Here is an 18,396-nt window from a genome sequence, read left to right as displayed (position 1 = left end):
AAAACATCAAGACCCATCTCTTCAAACAACATAATTAGCTTTGTCCCAAACATCATTGTCCGGCACGTGAGCAGCTGTGTGTGTGTGTGTGTGTGTGTGTGTGTGTGTGTGTGTGTGTGTGTGTGTGTGTGTGCGTGTGTGTGTGTATGCGTGCTGTGCGCTTGTCAACCTGTGGCGTGCTTGCGTGTGTGTGCGTGTGCGTATGTGTATAATCTAACTCGTGTTTTCTGTTAGCGTGTCAACCTGCTTGTATTTTCATGGTGCATACAGTAGTGCACAGTTTTATTTGTTTTTTCCCAGTACTTTTCCACGTATGTTGCTTACTGATGTACCTACATTTTCCAATAATTTGCAAGTCGTCATTTATTGCGAATCGTAATAATTTGTATTATATCTCTCAAACCCCGCCCCCCCCCCTTTCCTTTTGAGCCATTGTAAAGCGCTTCGAGCTGTGGAGAAGTGCTATAGACATGTTCTATCTATATTATAATACGCGTGGGCTTTTTCGCCCTGTGGACGTATCTCCTACCAAACCCCGCCGATTTGGCCCCTGTCCCTCGGTTATCCCGAAGGAACGGATCGCGCTGAACACGATGCGCCGGGTTAGATTAACGAGTTCGAAAGCAAAATGGCTTTTTGAGGCCTTTCGGCTTGTCATTAATTAATTCTGAGGATGAGAGTACTGTCTCGCTTTGGCAAAGGGCGTAAGAATACGCTCTGTGGAAAAGTTATCGCACTCCAAGAGTGCACTAACAGATTTAAGCGCATCGCCATTAGCCAATCAACTGGTTCACATCAGTCATGTGACACCAGTAAAACGGAAATTTCCACTTTTAAAGTTGGAGACACGAAAAGAACAAGACGAAAAGAAGTTGGAGACTGGTGAAGATCAAGGTGTGATCGTAATGTTTATGCAACTGCAACCAAAAGTATGCCTACCGCGTTAGATGTAACCATCATTAGGTGTTCAAACTCAAGACAGGGTCAAGCTCAAGGTCGACAGCGATGTGCCGCGCTCTCCAGACAGAAAATGCACAGGTTTAACGTCTCCAGTTAACTATCGAAGTTAAGCTAACCTTAAACATGACGAATGAATATGTAAGTAATCCGAATGTGAAAACCGAAACAGGACAGTTGGAATAACCACAAATTTAGCTCTTATAATCGTCCTTTGTTTCATCATAGACTCTCCTGTGATCGACATCGCTAACTTACTTGGATCACCGATCAAACAACCATCGTGCGCACCTATGGTAAACGTACCAACTGGTATAACGAGTCGGGAATAGCGAAAGTCAGAAGGCAAACATGCGCAGAGAGATTTTAAGATGATTCAAAAACTAAAAAAAAAAGTCATTTTTTTCATAAGCAATATGGATGACTGAATGTAAAAAACACAAGTTGAATAACGTCGTACGTCATAAAGGCGAAAGAGAACTAGCTTTGTGATTGCATTCAGTGACATGGCTTCCGTCCACGGAAGCAGGTTTGACTTGGACATTTATTTAATTTATGAAACTGTCGGGAGAAATCTACCCTCGGGAAAATATGTCAGCTATCTAGGACTCGGAGGTGTGTTACCTATATGTACAGAAATTAGAAGTGGTTGACGACCTATACATGCAGTCGATGCGCGGCGAAACAATCACCCATCGGGTTTTTCCAAAAGGTAAATTTTACAACAATAAAAACATCATAAAAGGATTGGTAATTCTTGGAAATCGTTGACTGGAGGCACTCAAAATTATGTAACCCTTTCATTAATTCGATCTTCAATACATTACTCAAAACCTTCGGAATGAAGACAAATTAATAAAATACAAGAAGTAAGAGTTTAGAAAATAAAGAAAAAGTTAAACAATTAAATAAAACGTTTGACAAATGAACCCATCAACATCAATATAACGAATTGGCGATTGATCGAGATTCTCATCCTAGCTGCTCCTTACAGTTCATATAATTTAACTCAAATCAGATTGTCGAAGTCCCAACAATCTGGAACTCAAGTCTTGCCCGGACGTATCTGCCCTTTACCCATGTGTGAACTGAAATGAGCAAAGCACTTATAACAATCAAGCTGTAAAGTGATGCGTGTATGTGATTCGTGAGAAAAAGTGCCTTGAGATAAGTTTGTTTATTGTCGGTTGGTTGTTTGCTTACTGCTCTTGTTTCTAAGCTTTTGTTTGTTTGTTTGTTTTTTAACACTTCTACACCTACATTTTGTTGGTTATAGAATCTTATCTTTGTATGCTCGTATATCATTGTTACTATGGGTTGAATTCGAGGTGCTTTTGTGTAAAGCATTTTAAAGTGCTTGTACTTTAATGATGTTTGCCTGTTTGTTTGCTGTTTGATTTTTCGCCCAAAAGCCTTTGTAAAATCCTTATTCTGTTTAGATCGTTACACCTTTATGTAAGTGCTGGGTTTTTTTAATACTGTATAAACAGTGATGTGTACAAAACCTGACATGTGTTCGTGTGGGATGTTGACTTTTAATGCCCAATACCTTTTACATAGCTCCACAAGACTGTTGTCTGGCGTTGACTAGCGCTATCATGTGTCTTCTCTGAAAGACAGTGTTTAAAATTGACTGATGGTGTTCAGACAGATTAATACGTCATGCAATCGGCACCATCTCTTCGCATATATTATGTTTATCGTGTTTCGTTTTTCTCTGTCTATATGTCCTAAATGTAAATGGCCACAATGGCAAACAGAAACTATTTGAATGTGTATCTATTCGTCTCTTACTAGAATGTTTTCAATGAGTAGATTTCTGATGTTCATCGATAATTAATTGGCAGTATATGTATTAATCATTTATCTGAAAGGATGTGTATGTGCCTGTGTGTGTTGTACTAGAATAACGTATGCGTACATGGAATGACATTGCGGGTTACCTGAACATTGACAATGACGAAACAAAGATTGTGTGTGTGCGTGTGTGTGCGCGTGTGTGTGTATGTGTGTGTGTGTGTGTGTGTGTGTGTGTGTGTGTGTGTGCGTGTGTGTGTGCGTGCGTGTGTGGGTGTGTGTGACCATGTTTGAATTTATTCGGATTTAGTTCTCTTTCCTTGTTTGTATTATGATTGTGTAAGTGTAAAGCGCTCTGGGCACGTCACCACGAGGTTTACGCGCTATATAAGTAATCGTTATTATTATTATTATTAAAGCATGTGATTTCATGATTTTGTTGGGATCTAATCCAACAAACCTATGGCAAGATTTAAAACTCTTTCCGGAACATTGCACAACATCTCAACAAATACTTGCAACAATCCAAAGAACTTCTTGTGTGTAGGAATTATCATATCCTAACAGTTGCAAAGCAATTCACAGGGTTCTTACTGGAATACAGCGATTCTTGTCATGGTATCCCTTATAATTGACACCAGCACACCCTTGATTTGGGCCGCTCATGCAATTGACACCAGCACACCCTTGATTTGGGCCGCTCATGCAATTGACACCAGCACACCCTTGATTTGGGCCGCTCATGCAATTGACACCAGCACACCCTTGATTTGGGCCGCTCATGCAATTGACACCAGCACACCCTTGATTTGGGCCGCTCATGCAATTGACACCAGCACACCCTTGATTTGGGCCGCTCATGCAATTGACACCAGCACACCCTTGATTTGGGCCGCTCATGCAATTGACACTTGTATCAGCAGGAATGTCATATATATTACAAAAGAATCACGTATGCAAGCCTGCTAGACATAATGATAACAACCTATTTTAGGTAGATAATTGATTTGATTTGTTCTCATAATTATGTAAAAGTTACCAAGTTGTGCACTTAATGCATATTATTATTTGTCGATTTCTTAATTGGTACCATACCTTTGTGTGTGGTCGATATTGGGGTAGCTTTATTTCAGAGATGGTCACGTGATCCCTGTATATAGCTATTCTGATGGACACGTGGGGGGATTCGGGGGCTGTGATTGGATGGTCTCACACATCCCTTTTCCGATCATCAAAGCATAACGCTACGAAAGTTGGCCATTTTTGCCGATATCCAAACGATATCGGCAATAACAAAGACGCATGGTTCCGGTTTCTTCCACGTGTATAAAGTACACGCATACCTCGCCAGGCTTGTGTCTGTGGCTAGTCGACAGACGATGCAATTTGCTTTGTGTGTGTTTTTGTTGTTGCTTACTGTACATGACATACATTACGTGTAAAATCCAGTTCTTTAACTGGCAGCAAACCTTGCAAATTTCCAGAAGCTGCAATCTGAAGCGACCTATCTCTGATTTTTGCAGACGATCTCTCCAATCACCAATGTTTAACACAAAATCAGCAAACTCTCCTGTCACATAGAACGTCCATTGTGTAGTGCAATGTTGAAATGAAGTTACTGGTCTGAAACATTTCGTCGTTTCTTCTGAGACAATCCTTGTTCTCTTATCATCTACAGATTTACCGCAGTCTTCACCACGCGCAATTCCCAACAGAAGTCAGACTTTCGAACATACAATCTACGTAGGCAAGCATGATACGTCATAACGTCATATGATTCCTAAGATATTGACGTAATGCTAAGCATCCGGTTATCTTGAGTTTTCTCCGTAATACATGTCCGTGGGTTTTTCAATGTTCGGTTATTTCCGTGGCTTCATGCAGAAAGGGAACCGTCGTCTGCAATCAACGACATGGACCATTCTGGTCCTTGTTGCTGACAAAAACATGATTTTAACACAGAATTTAATGTCAGAATAGCTATATAAACGCTATTGTGTTTTCATCGTAGCAATAGGGCCCGATATTTAGACTCGAACAAGTATAATGCGACTCGTCTTCGACTCGTCGGCATTATACTTGTCTCGTCTAAATATCGGGCCCTATTGCTACGCTGAAAACACAATAGCTGTTAATATATATATGTGATCCGAAAGTTGCGCCATATAGTCAAGTTTACTGCCTTAAATGGCATGCAACGTTTAAATTACATGACACGGGAATCAGTGCTTTGAAATGGGTGCAACATTTGTCACAAACATCTTTTTTTCTCAGTCTATATTACAGTAGAATAAATTGGGGATATAAGACGGCCTCCATTAGATTGATAGAACCGTAGTGCTAGTCAAGGGAACGGTCTTCCGAGGCAAGTAAGGGAGAGACTCAAAATTCAGTGACAAAAGGGACATCAGAGGATTAATGATAGTGTGGTACTACAGGGGCTGATCAGTTGCTTTGTAAGGGGGGGGGTGCACTTTGAATCTAAAGTGAATGTGATGGGCGCGAAGCGCCCGAATTTGCTAAGGGGGTCCGGGGGCATGCCCCCCCGGAATTTGTTTTGGCCCAAAGAAGCAAAATGGTGCCATCTGGTGCCATTTGAACTTAGAACTGGTCATAGAATCAGCTTTCCAAATTTTTATTATTATTCTTTTTTTGCTGGAGGGGGGGTGCACCTGCACCCTGTGCACCCCCCCCCCCTCGTCCGCCCCTGTGGTAAGTGCGAGGAAAAAACATGCAACGTTTTGTGAAAGCAGAGTTTCCAAAATCACAATGTGCACTAATCATTAAGGGCGAACTGCACCCATTGTGACAATTTAAAAGTTTCTAAAGAACTGGTTCTTTTTGGAGTTGCGAACAATGCAGTCACGGATAAAGTTTTTGATGTGTTAGTAATTTGTGCCAAACACCATGTATATATTTCCAAAATGAACAAAAAGATCCCTCATTTTCAGACATTTAGTTGACATTTTAAGCAAAGATTTATTTGTGAAAAGTATAACGCAGTAATGAGTAATACATTAGATACATTTTACAAGGATTGGCGCTTGCATATGCATGTTTTGATGTAACCCTTTGGTTCTTTTTTTTTAACATATTTTTGATATACTGCGACCACCAAGCCCTAATCCCCCCTCCCCCCTCACCCATGTGTGTTGTAATTGTCCAGGTGTGTTTCTGTTTTATGTTTTTGTCCCCTTGTTTAGGTGATGTCCTGTAATGTACAGAATATACATGTAAAAAACAAAAAATCCACGAAAAGAGAATAAAAAAAATTAAAAAATCATTAACTAGTCCACGTTTCTATTACACGAAGCGTGTTCTTAGATGCACATCATAATTATTAATAAAACAGCTTTGAATACAAGGTTTTGGTTTCTGAAAGCAAAATGTTACAAGAAGTCTTAGGCCAAAAAAAAAAAAAAAAAATAGGTGTGGTTAAGGTAACATAGCCAAAAAACATAGGGTAGGAAGGTAGGCAATCACTATTTTTTTTAAACTTTTTTTTCTAATGTGTACAAAATAAACCTACTTGACAGGGAAATAAGTGTGAGACTCGAGCTCTTTCGCTTTCATTGCGTTTTCTGCACTCGTTTTCTTGTTGTTGGGTTTTCTTTTTTTTGACAAATGTAAAAACAAGTTATAGGGTCGGCCCCTAAAAATAGGGTAGGTCGGGTTACCGGAACCACACCTATTTTTTTTTTTAGGCCTTAGCTTTGAATACGGGCAAAATGAGCTATTTTTTCATCGCTTTTATTCAACAAAAAGAAAAAAATATACCAACTTTAGTAAGGCGAAACACATCTAAGCTATATGTTGGTTTAGGGTAGCATCACCCCCCCCCAAAAAAAGGGTCGGTAGGTCGGCTTTTTTTTTTAATCTTTAAATTTATTTTTAGTCTCGGTATGGTTCGCAAAATGTGCCAGAGGTTTAAAAAAAAAATTGTTTTGAGAAATGAAAAAATAGGGTCGGTCGGGTTACCCTTAACCAACATATATGTTTGTTTGGCCTCACATCATGCATTTTGGGAAGCTGTTTAAGTGATATTTCTAGATCTATTGCCCTTTTGTCATGTTATGCAGACCGTTTTTTTTTTTTTTACTTTCCCTTCTGGTTAACGCTCGGTTTGATATGTTTTCTTTCGAAAATATAACCATTGGAGCTAGTTATCGCCTTCGATGGCTTGCTGATCACTGGAAGTGTTCGCTAAGCAAGAGTGTTTTCCTAAACTCACGTGACCATACGCCAAACCCACGTGACCTTGTCACGTTTCAATATATCACTCAAGGTGATTATGAACCGGTTAATTACTACTAATTAACTAACCACACCACGATCCACTCTCGCAGGCATACAATTAAATAGAGTCAACAAAAGTATAAGTTTCAGACGCCTGTTTATATATAAACTCTCCACCTCCCTCGAGCCTTCACTCAAAATATGTTCCTTTTACGTTCTCAACACGTAAAAAACCAGTGTTCACTGACAAAATGCCAGTAGTATGTAGAAAATTATAGTAACACGCTGAACCCGTGTAAATACAGTCAAATGAGAATGTTCTGTTCGAAAAGCTCTAGTTCGTGCAGGTGTCACACACCCCACGTTGTCCCTACTCCAATGAAATCATAGATACGAAAAGACAACGGTGGTCAACGGGGTGCGTACGACATGGTGCACTTAGCTTTATCTCTGCTGCTGCTGCTTAGCCGGTATGCTGGTTAGTCGGTTCGCTGGTTAGCCGGTCCGCTGGTTAGCCGGTCCGCTGGTTAGCCGGTCCGCTGGTTAGCCGGTTCGCTGGTTAGCCGGTCCGCTGGTTAGCCGGTCTCCTGGTTAGCGTGGCCTCAACAGTTCCCGCCAGAGTCAGCCGTGCAGATGTTACAGGTACGTAACGAACGAACGAAACGAACGAACGAAACGAAGGAAGGCTGCAAACAGAAAGCATCGGTGCACTAAACATGTCAGCTACCCCTCACCCACCACCTTAAAACATGTCATCTTTAAATATCTCATCGAGCACGTGGGCCTGCACAAACTGACTTTTTACAACAACAAAACAGCCATTTTCCGTCCTTCTCTCCCTATCTGCAAAAACCATATACAGATTAGTATTTTAGCGTCACAGAGAGTAAATTATGCGCTAACCTGGAAAGAACAACAGAGAGTATTTCATTCCACAACACAGACTCATCAACAGCGTTAAATAATGATTTATTACCTCAAAAGCCTATGATTGTAACTCTCAATGGAAGCAAAGTCCGCCTCCTCCCTGGAACAGTCTCTGTTCGTCAACAGTGACCCAAAACGTCCAGAACCCCTTGTCGAATCCTTATGCGAAAGCCATCGCCGACGAAGGAAATGTGACGACTTGTCCTCAGCAAAATACGTGGCAGAGGAAAGGAATAACTTGTGGAAGTTCCCCTAGAGTGCCGAATATGATACTCGGTGAAAAACCATCATACTCTAGTAACTGTGTGTTAGGTCCTTCCCCTTCTGCCGCTGGGTGTCAAGTGTGTCGTCCTTGAGTCTCTGACAGACCACCTAGCCAAATACACGTGACTGACCTTGTCACCAAACCAGTCCAGCTATACACAGTTTTGCCTCCCCAAACAGGAAAAAGACACGAGAAACTCAATCCCTGAAAATCCCGTGCGCGCTGTCAGCGAGAAAAACCGTCAGCCCTATGACAGCAGAAACCTGCACTGTGAAGCTCGTGCGTTTCAAAACATCCGTGCTCGGGAGCACTGTCAGCAAAAACTCTGCTGTGTCCAATATCACGCACAGGCGCTTTCTATCATACATTGACCCAGAACAGGCACTCCACTGAGTGACGCTTTCTTGGTCTCTGTCACCCGATCGTGACACACCTCCCCTCTTCAAGACGAAACCTCGGTTTCGCTCACAGTCATGTTCTCCTCTACAGCCCGAGAGAGAAAGTCAGCTCCAACATTGTTGGCGCCCGGAATGACGCGTACCGTGAATTGGTACGGTTGGAGAATCAACGCCCAGCGCATAAGTCTGGCGTTTGCCAACCTTGCAACCCGAAGATATTGCAGAGGTTGATGGTCTGTTTCCAGACAGAAAGGTCGTCCTCAAGAACGAGCAACCCCTCGTTTCACCCCTGATGACTGCAACCTTCTCTGTCTTCTTGTCTTTGTTCTTCTGGTCTTTGTTCTTCTCCCCGTAGGCTGTCCTCTCTATGTAGGCGCGCAGCAGGTTGGCGTGGTACAGGCGTGCTTTCCCGTGCATCATGATCCTGTAGTCGTTCTGGCCCACTTTCGCTGTCACCTCAAAAGGTCCTTGCCACTGCAGTTGTAGCTTGTTGTGTTTGACAGGTAGAAGTAGTAACACCCGTTCTCCAATCTTGAAGCTGCGCGGCCGTGCCTTGCGGTCGAATCCTCGCGCGTAACGCTGTGCTGCTCTTCCCAGGTTCTCTTGAGCCAGTTTGCAGGTCTCTTCAATCCTGTTCCTGAGTTCTACGATGTAGGTCGCTGTCGTCTGCACCTCCTCGTCAGCTTCTTCGTCTGTCCAAGCCTGACGCAGGATAGCCATGGGACCGCGTACCTGTCTGCCGTACAACAACTCAAATGGGGAAAAACCCAAGCTCTCCTGAGGAACCTCGCGGTATGCAAAAAGCAATGCTGGGATGTACCTGTCCCACGTGCGTGGTTTCTCCTGAGCTAGTTTCCTCAGCATGGTCTTCAAGGTGCCATTGAACCTTTCCACCAGTCCGTTGCACTGAGCATGGTAAGGAGTGGTGAAGTGCTGCTCCAGTGATAGCAGTCGTGCTGCCTCCGCCATCACTCCTCCCGTGAACTGCGTGCCTCTGTCGGTGAGTACCTCTGATGGAATTCCCAGCCGGGACCACATAGTAACCAGAGCCTCAGCTACTCGCGTGGCTTCAATCGATTTCAGAGGGATCGCCTCTGGGTATCGAGTAGCGTAGTCCACCATGGTCAAAATGTATCTGTTTCCGTCCTCAGACGCAGGCAAGATGGGCCCGATGATGTCCACTGCCACCCGACGAAAGGGTTCGTCGATGAGCGGCATCTTCTCTAAGGGGACCTTCCTCACCCTTCCTTTGGCAACCACCTTCTGGCACTTATCGCAGGACGCACAGAAACGTCGGACATCCGTGCAGATGCCTGGCCAGTAAAAGTGGCGCCAGACACGATCCGTGGTCTTCTTGGTACCAAGATGACCTCCCAGAATCGAGTCGTGTGCCGTTGCCATGACACCCTCGCGAAACTCGCGAGGCACGACAACCTGTTTGAATGTACCTTCTTGGTTGCTGAACTCACGGTAGAGCAACTTCTTGTCCCTGAGGAACTTTGACCTCCCATGCTTCCCGCTCAGCTTCACCTTCCCCGACTTCGCGTGCTCCCGAGGAGTAGCTAAGGTCGGGTCAGAATCCTGAGCCTTCGCGAGAAGCGCGGGGGTCACGTTCCCCAGGGCAGCTCGTGCAGCAGGTAGGGGTTTGAGAGGTTTGTCCTCTCGCTCCGCCTGTGCCCGCGTGAGCACTGAAATGACGTCGGGAGACCGATAAACGGGAACCTCCCTGGTGACGCCGTCCACAAACTGAACCCGGTTTCCAATGAGCAGGTCGCATGGAGGATCGTCCATGACGACGGCCACAATGGTCCCCGTGAACAACGGGGTTACGACCTTGATCACTGCCGTGTTCAAGTCGTAAGCGTGAGATGCCTCGGCCATTCTCACCCTGATGCTGTCTCCTGTGTAGGCCATGGCTGGAACTAGACTCGCCCGAACCACTATCATGTCTGCCCCTGTGTCCCGCAGACCTTCGCCCTTCACTCCGTTAACGTAGACGTTGCAGTGGGGCTGGAAATGTTTCCTGGAGCACGGAACGCAGAGTTGTGGGATGGTGCATGAGCTCGTGACGTCCCTGAACTCCTCACTGCCAACGAAGTGTACGCCCTTCTGGTCAGCCTGTCTCTTGTGGCAGTCCTTCTTCACGTGGCCCCGCTTGTTGCAGTAGTAACACTGGATGTCAGTTCTGGAACTCGATCCCTTGTGTCCCTGATCGTCCTTCCCGTCCTTGGGTCCTGAAGAACCCGAATTTCCCGTTTTTCCTGGCCGTGAGCCTGAAGATTTGCCGGAGATCGCCTGGGCGTCCTCGTGCACTCTGATCCAGTCGGCTGCCTCCTGAGTAGTCTTGGGCTGGTGCTCCTGCACGAAGGTCACCACCTCAGGTCGCAGGCTGGACATCAGTTGTTCCATGACTATGAGGTCGGCAAGGTCGTTGACGGTCCAGTCCTTTTCGGCCATCTCCACCCAGCGCCGCAGGTAGAGGTTAAGGCGTGCCACAAACTGATGACTCAGCTCGCCGCTCAGTCTCTTGCTGTTACGCAGACGTCGTCTGTAGGCTTCCGCAGTCAGGTTGAAGCGCTGGAGTAACGCCTTCTTTAGTGCCTGATAGTCTCTCGCCTCGTCGTCGTCCAAAGCGTTGTAGAGCTGCAATGCGCGTCCTTTTAAGCAGGTGCTAAGGCGGCTAGCCCACGTGGCCTCTTCCCACTTCTGGTCGGATGCAATGCGCTCAAACCGGCGTAAAAAGTCGTCGAGCTCGTCCTTGTCATCGTCGAACGTCGGCAGTCTCGTACGGTCGGCAACAAACGTCGGCGCGCTAGCCTGAGTAAGCGTACCCTTCTCGGCCTGTAGCCTAGCTAGTTCTAGCTGGAGATCGCGATCCGCCTGTTCCTTCCGGTCTAGTCTGTCACGTTCGTCTTTCTTTTCTTGTCTGTCACGTTCGGCCTGTCGTTCTCTTTCTTGTCTGTCAAGTTCGTCTTTCTCTTTCTTGTCCTGTCTGTCACGTTCGTCTTTCCTTTCCTGTCTGTCTCGTTCTGCCTGTCGTTCGGCCTGTCGTTCTCTTTCTTGTCTGTCAAGTTCGTCCTTCTTGTCCTGTCTGTCACGTTCTTCTTTTCTTGTCAGTCGCTCAAATTCTTCCTTCCGTTCCACTTCTAAGCGTTTTAGAACGCTTCGGGCTCTAACGCGTGCGTCTCGCTCAGTCGGTTGCTCACTGCCAGGAGTCTCGAAAGTTATTCTCCTCGTCGGAGATCCCCCTGTAGCCATGGTTAGTTTTAGCAAAGCTTTATCACAAAAGTAAGTCTAACGCAGCTATAGCTAGAATACGCGGTGACGAAAGCGGTGGATACAAAAATCCAGCAACCGGAAAATGCAGAAGAAAAATCCAAACGGTGTAGAACAAATCGCGTAGCCTACTTTATGGCTGCTTTCTGCGGTGAAACAAAGTGTTTCCCACAGCCGTGGCCTACTTTATCGGCTGCTTTTTGCGGTGAAACAGAGTGTCTCCCACAGCCTTGGTTAGGACAGAAGTCCTCGGACCCTTCCCCCCCAAAATTCCAACAAAGTCAAAATATGGAGAAAAATCCAAGTAAAACAAGACGGTAGAAAATGTAACCTGTTACGGAATGCGAAACAACAATGTAGAGAAAACTGAGTAAAACGAATAACAAATCCGCTAACCCCGCTCAGCTCTCTGCAACGGAAAACTCTGAACGTACAACAACAAAGATTCACAAACAAAGGAAAGGGAAGTAATCACAGTTAGCGCATACAATAACTCACAAATTACAATTTACATTTCCTGCAAGATGTGAATCGCTTAAGGTGTGGTATATGATCAAAACTATACAAAAAAGGGTAGCACCAAGCAGAAAATAAGTCGAGCACTGACGAGATTATCTGCTCTTAGTTCTCCTTAATTGGTGGGTCTTTATCAGTTGGAAATTAACTGAGTAAATCCCGGCTTGGCCCCCACGTGTCACGTTTCAATATATCACTCAAGGTGATTATGAACCGGTTAATTACTACTAATTAACTAACCACACCACGATCCACTCTCGCAGGCATACAATTAAATAGAGTCAACAAAAGTATAAGTTTCAGACGCCTGTTTATATATAAACTCTCCACCTCCCTCGAGCCTTCACTCAAAATATGTTCCTTTTACGTTCTCAACACGTAAAAAACCAGTGTTCACTGACAAAATGCCAGTAGTATGTAGAAAATTATAGTAACACGCTGAACCCGTGTAAATACAGTCAAATGAGAATGTTCTGTTCGAAAAGCTCTAGTTCGTGCAGGTGTCACACACCCCACGTTGTCCCTACTCCAATGAAATCATAGATACGAAAAGACAACGGTGGTCAACGGGGTGCGTACGACATGGTGCACTTAGCTTTATCTCTGCTGCTGCTGCTTAGCCGGTATGCTGGTTAGTCGGTTCGCTGGTTAGCCGGTCCGCTGGTTAGCCGGTCCGCTGGTTAGCCGGTCCGCTGGTTAGCCGGTTCGCTGGTTAGCCGGTCCGCTGGTTAGCCGGTCTCCTGGTTAGCGTAGCCTCAACAGTTCCCGCCAGAGTCAGCCGTGCAGATGTTACAGGTACGTAACGAACGAACGAAACGAACGAACGAAACGAAGGAAGGCTGCAAACAGAAAGCATCGGTGCACTAAACATATCAGCTACCCCTCACCCACCACCTTAAAACATGTCATCTTTAAATATCTCATCGAGCACGTGGGCCTGCACAAACTGACTTTTTACAACAACAAAACAGCCATTTTCCGTCCTTCTCTCCCTATCTGCAAAAACCATATACAGATTAGTATTTTAGCGTCACAGAGAGTAAATTATGCGCTAACCTGGAAAGAACAACAGAGAGTATTTCATTCCACAACACAGACTCATCAACAGCGTTAAATAATGATTTATTACCTCAAAAGCCTATGATTGTAACTCTCAATGGAAGCAAAGTCCGCCTCCTCCCTGGAACAGTCTCTGTTCGTCAACAGTGACCCAAAACGTCCAGAACCCCTTGTCGAATCCTTATGCGAAAGCCATCGCCGACGAAGGAAATGTGACGACTTGTCCTCAGCAAAATACGTGGCAGAGGAAAGGAATAACTTGTGGAAGTTCCCCTAGAGTGCCGAATATGATACTCGGTGAAAAACCATCATACTCTAGTAACTGTGTGTTAGGTCCTTCCCCTTCTGCCGCTGGGTGTCAAGTGTGTCGTCCTTGAGTCTCTGACAGACCACCTAGCCAAATACACGTGACTGACCTTGTCACCAAACCAGTCCAGCTATACACAGTTTTGCCTCCCCAAACAGGAAAAAGACACGAGAAACTCAATCCCTGAAAATCCCGTGCGCGCTGTCAGCAAGAAAAACCGTCAGCCCTATGACAGCAGAAACCTGCACTGTGAAGCTCGTGCGTTTCAAAACATCCGTGCTCGGGAGCACTGTCAGCAAAAACTCTGCTGTGTCCAATATCACGCACAGGCGCTTTCTATCATACATTGACCCAGAACAGGCACTCCACTGAGTGACGCTTTCTTGGTCTCTGTCACCCGATCGTGACAGACCTCGATCAAAACAAATTGTGAGCGATCACTACGTGCCAGCGATCATGCATTTCCGCAACAAATTGCAAACTCCGATGAACTCGTGAACGCTGATTTTTGAAAGAAAAGGGTAGCGTATTGTGCGCACGCTCGCACAACAGACTTAGTTGTTCGTCCCGATCGCAGGATATAGCCGACCGGAAGCGTGGAACATGCTCCAGATGTTGTGAAAAGCTTGGCTGAGGTAAAGGGGCTCTTACTCTTTCAAACCGCTAAAAATCATGAAAGAGTTATTTTCGAAAGTTGTCTATTACAAGAGCTCCTCCAGTCCACCACGTCAAGGTCCATCCATCATTTTTTTCATGCTCACCTTCTACAGTTCTAAATCTGATACGAAAAGTAAACTTTGAAAAATATGACTTATAAACAGAATAATATAATTAGAATATACACAATATATTTTTCTTTTACAGTTAAAAGCACAAAATAATATACACACAAAAATGACATAAATACACTAATGTATACTGTTACAGAAACACACACACACACACACACACACACACACACACACACACACACACACACACACACACACACACACACACACACACACACACACACACACACTGCATCACTACACGAGGGTAGTACGATTCCTTCTGCCTCACTGAACGTCGACTCAAGGAAATGCAGAAATATGCCGGCCGTACCTGGGCTCGAGAAAACGCCAATAGCGACGAACTGGTTACAACGCCAGCGCGCTTTTTGCTTAGGTACAGACATATATACGAGTAGTCGTTGCTCAAGCAAGATCTCTTTGCTGATGTCCGTCCAGCACAATTTCCTCAAAAGCCATCCTCATCCTTCCCCAGAAGGAAGCCATGGCATCGCGATCCTCCACCCACTGGATGTAGGTCGTGGTCTTCATCACCGCCATCATGGATGACGTCAGGTCACGTGAGGCCACGTCATCCACACACACTACGACCAGAACATCGTCAGTGTCCATAGCGTGACGTAGACAGAAGGCCAGCTCGAACTGACACCACTGGCTGCGAACGAAGTCGTTGGAAAAGACCATCAGGATCTTCTTGCTGCTTTCCACACAGTCCGCGATGTTCTCCACGATGTTCTTGCCGGGGATGAAGTCTCTCTCGTGGACACACAGCCTCAGCCCCAGGCGGTCCTCCAGCTCCGGCATGAGGTGCTCACGGACCCAGGGCAGATCTTCAGAGGCGTAGGACACGAACACGTCGTAGTCAAAGTTGCCTTCCTCCAGGCGACGTCTCCTGTTGTCATTTCTTCCTCGGAAGACTTCGTACAGTACCAAACGGAGGTGCCAGCGATAGCGAAAAACGGCAGATACTGCAGTCATCGTCACCAGCAAGATAGAAAAGCTGACCACAATAAACTCGCTCGTGGCCGGAGACAGCAGACAGGCCTGGTCAGGCATGCTGAAGGAAGCCACCTCCTGGTGAAGGTTGGAACACGTGTAGGATGAGCGGGAGTGTTTGAAGAGTGTTTTGTTGCTCCTCAGCCAGTCACTGAACCATCGCAGGTCACAGTCACAGAAAAACGGGTTCCCACTCAGGTCCACAAATCTCAGTTTTTCGTGGTTTGCTTTGGTGAATGCTGTTTCCTTAACAGTCGTGAGTTGATTATCGTTCATGTTTAACTCTTGAAGAATGGGATTGTTGGCAAAAGCTGCATCGGGAATCTGGTTGATTTTGTTCATGTAGAGATACAGCTTTTTTAAACGAGGGAAGTTGGCAAAGGTTTTGGGTGTGATTCTTTCAAAGGAAGTGCTACCCATGTAAATGGTGTCGGTGTTCGTCAAGTTTCCAAAGAGACGAAGAAATCTATCGTCGGACAACCCGCTGAACACATTGTCACTGAGCTGGAGAGAAAGGAGACCGGGGCACCCGGCGAAACTGTCCGGTTGAATGGTGTCCTCATCAGCAAACTTGAGACGACCGCCCATGAGAGAGATCGTCTGCAAATGAGTGTTGTTGAAAGTGAAATTGTTGACGTGAGCCAAACGTTGTTGCATATTCTCCAGGTACAAGTTTGTCAAGAAGGGAAAGCGATCGGTGTGAAACATGTTTGACCGTAGCTTTGCAAAAGAGTTACCACTTAGCTCCAAGTGCTGAAGCCACGGCATGCAAGCTGGTGCGCCTTCGAGAATGGTGTTAATTGCATTGTTCTTGAGGTTGAGCCATTTAAGGCGAGGAAGAAGTGATTCCGAACCCGAGGCTCTGCAAGCGTCCGGGAAAAATGTAAGCTGATTGTAGGAAAGGTCCAGGTTTTGTAAGTTCTCCATATGTCCAACAAACAAAGTGTGTGCGTAGTTGCCTGCCCAGTCCAATACCCGAAGTTTTGGCAGGTTTTCAAAGCGTGATAGGTTCAGATCACCGAGGTAGTTGCCATGAAAATACATTTCTTCCAAGTTTACAGAATCGTAGATATTTTGTGGAAGAGTGTACAGTTCACCGTGTCTAAAATCAACGCACTTCAACGTTTTTGCTTCGAAGACAGGCTTGATCATATTGTGTAGGTAGAAATTGTTATCAAAAACCACAACTTCCAACCATTTTAGCTGTCTAAACGCTCCATCACTAATGTTTGCGATGCTATTGGTGCTGAGCGAAAGCGATGTGATGTTGGTGACATTGGCGAAAAAATCCTCCGGGATGTTTGAAAGGTTGTTGTAGGAGAGATCCAAGAACTGAATGCCACGTGGCAACTTGGGGACAAACAACAGTCGGCCATTGTTGTGCGAGCAGTTTGCCCTGGTCTTGGTGCACCAGCACTTTCCATGGTAACAGTCGTAAGGCTTACCTCCCTTGGAGCCGGGTATCTCGCAGGAAAAGAACTTTCTTGTAACAGCGGCAGAGGGTTTACAGAGGAATGGGACAAGGAGATAACAACATGCCGCCAGGAGAACGCAGAATCCATTCAGACGTGCCATGCTGTCGCGTACAGAAACTTCTAACGCTGTGGCTGTCTCTGCGTTGTCGCTGAAATGGAAGAGAAAACTGAAACATATCAAAGATGAACGAAAACGATGAAAACAAGTTCTTCTTCTTCTTCTTCTGCGTTCGTGGGCTGAAAGTCCCACGTACACTCGTGTTTTTTGCACGAGTGGAATTTTACGTGTATGACCGTTTTTTAACCCCGCCATTTAGGCAGCCATACGCCGTTTTCGGAGGAAGCATGCTGGGTATTTTCGTGTTTCTATAACCCACCGAACTCTGACATGGATTACAGGATCTTTTTCGTGCGCACTTGGTCTTGTGCTTGCGTGTACACACGGGGGTGTTCGGACACCGAGGAGAGTCTGCACACAAAGTTGACTCTATCTGAGAAATAAATCTCTCGCCGAACGTGGGGACGAACTCACGCTCGGACAGCGGCCAACTGGATACAAATCCAGCGCGCTACCGACTGAGCTACATCCCCGCCCAAGTTCAACATAGGTTGTGTTCGATATGTGAAACTGAGGAACTCGATCCCTGTTCACGTTGCGAGGGGGATCTTGGAATGGAAATTGAGTTTTTCGTGTAGACATGGTGTAATGATATCCATGGTACCTGTGAAACACCAGGAATCCAGTACCTCTGAGCTATAGCGGATACTGTTATATTGTGCTTACTAAGAGTATATATTCCCTTTCCTGATGGCTGTACTTCCTGCAAGATGGATACCTCAATACAATGTTGAAACTGAACTACTTCTCCTGAGTCTGCAGTGAGCGTGAGTGAATGACACACATAAAACAACATGAACAGTAAACAATAACATCACACATGGTCACTTGGTTACAGCTTCACTGCTTCGCACAGTAGTACGCCAGTAATAGAACTAAAGACCTAGACAGGACAGACAACGGCAGAGGCACATTGACAGACAGCCAAGCAGACAGTCACCTCAAAAACGTTGAACTCTTAGACAGGCAGACACATCAAAGGTGTTGAACTCCAGATAAACAGACACCTCAAAGATATTATACTCTAAACAGACAGACACCTCAAAGCTGTTAAACTCTAAACAAACAGACACATCACAGATGCTATACTTTAAACAGACAGACACTTGATTTTAAATTTGATTTTGGTGGGTGTCCTATATCTTCGGTACACTGTATATAAACACGAATTCATGAAAAATAAAACTCTTTATTTCATACGGTAGGGGAATGAATTACCTTTCTGGCAATATGGTTTTAATATAACCCGCCGCATCACAAAGATATACAGCTATGTGT

The 18,396-nt window shown here is 45.3% G+C and overlaps 2 protein-coding genes across 2 annotated transcripts; both read right to left on the bottom strand.

The window, feature by feature from the left end:
• Positions 1-7,005: 7,005 nt before the first annotated feature.
• Positions 7,006-14,145, bottom strand: LOC138980708 (uncharacterized). The gene is made up of 4 exons (XM_070353617.1): positions 13,502-14,145; positions 10,204-13,211; positions 7,967-10,104; positions 7,006-7,676 (listed from the first exon to the last, which is right to left on the bottom strand). Exons 2-3 carry the CDS (start codon positions 11,836-11,838, stop codon positions 8,686-8,688), a joined length of 3,054 nt encoding a protein of 1,017 aa, XP_070209718.1. The 5' UTR covers positions 11,839-13,211; positions 13,502-14,145; the 3' UTR covers positions 7,006-7,676; positions 7,967-8,685.
• A 609-nt stretch (positions 14,146-14,754) lies between these two features.
• On the bottom strand, positions 14,755-18,001 carry LOC138980303 (toll-like receptor 13). The gene has a single exon (XM_070353165.1). The coding sequence runs from the start codon at positions 17,311-17,313 to the stop codon at positions 14,935-14,937; it is 2,379 nt and encodes a 792-aa protein (XP_070209266.1). The 5' UTR covers positions 17,314-18,001; the 3' UTR covers positions 14,755-14,934.
• Positions 18,002-18,396: the final 395 nt, after the last annotated feature.

Source organism: Littorina saxatilis, linkage group LG11 (genome assembly GCF_037325665.1).
Source record: "Littorina saxatilis isolate snail1 linkage group LG11, US_GU_Lsax_2.0, whole genome shotgun sequence".
Classification (NCBI taxonomy): domain Eukaryota; kingdom Metazoa; phylum Mollusca; class Gastropoda; order Littorinimorpha; family Littorinidae; genus Littorina; species Littorina saxatilis.
This window is presented reverse-complemented; position numbering and strand designations above follow the sequence as displayed.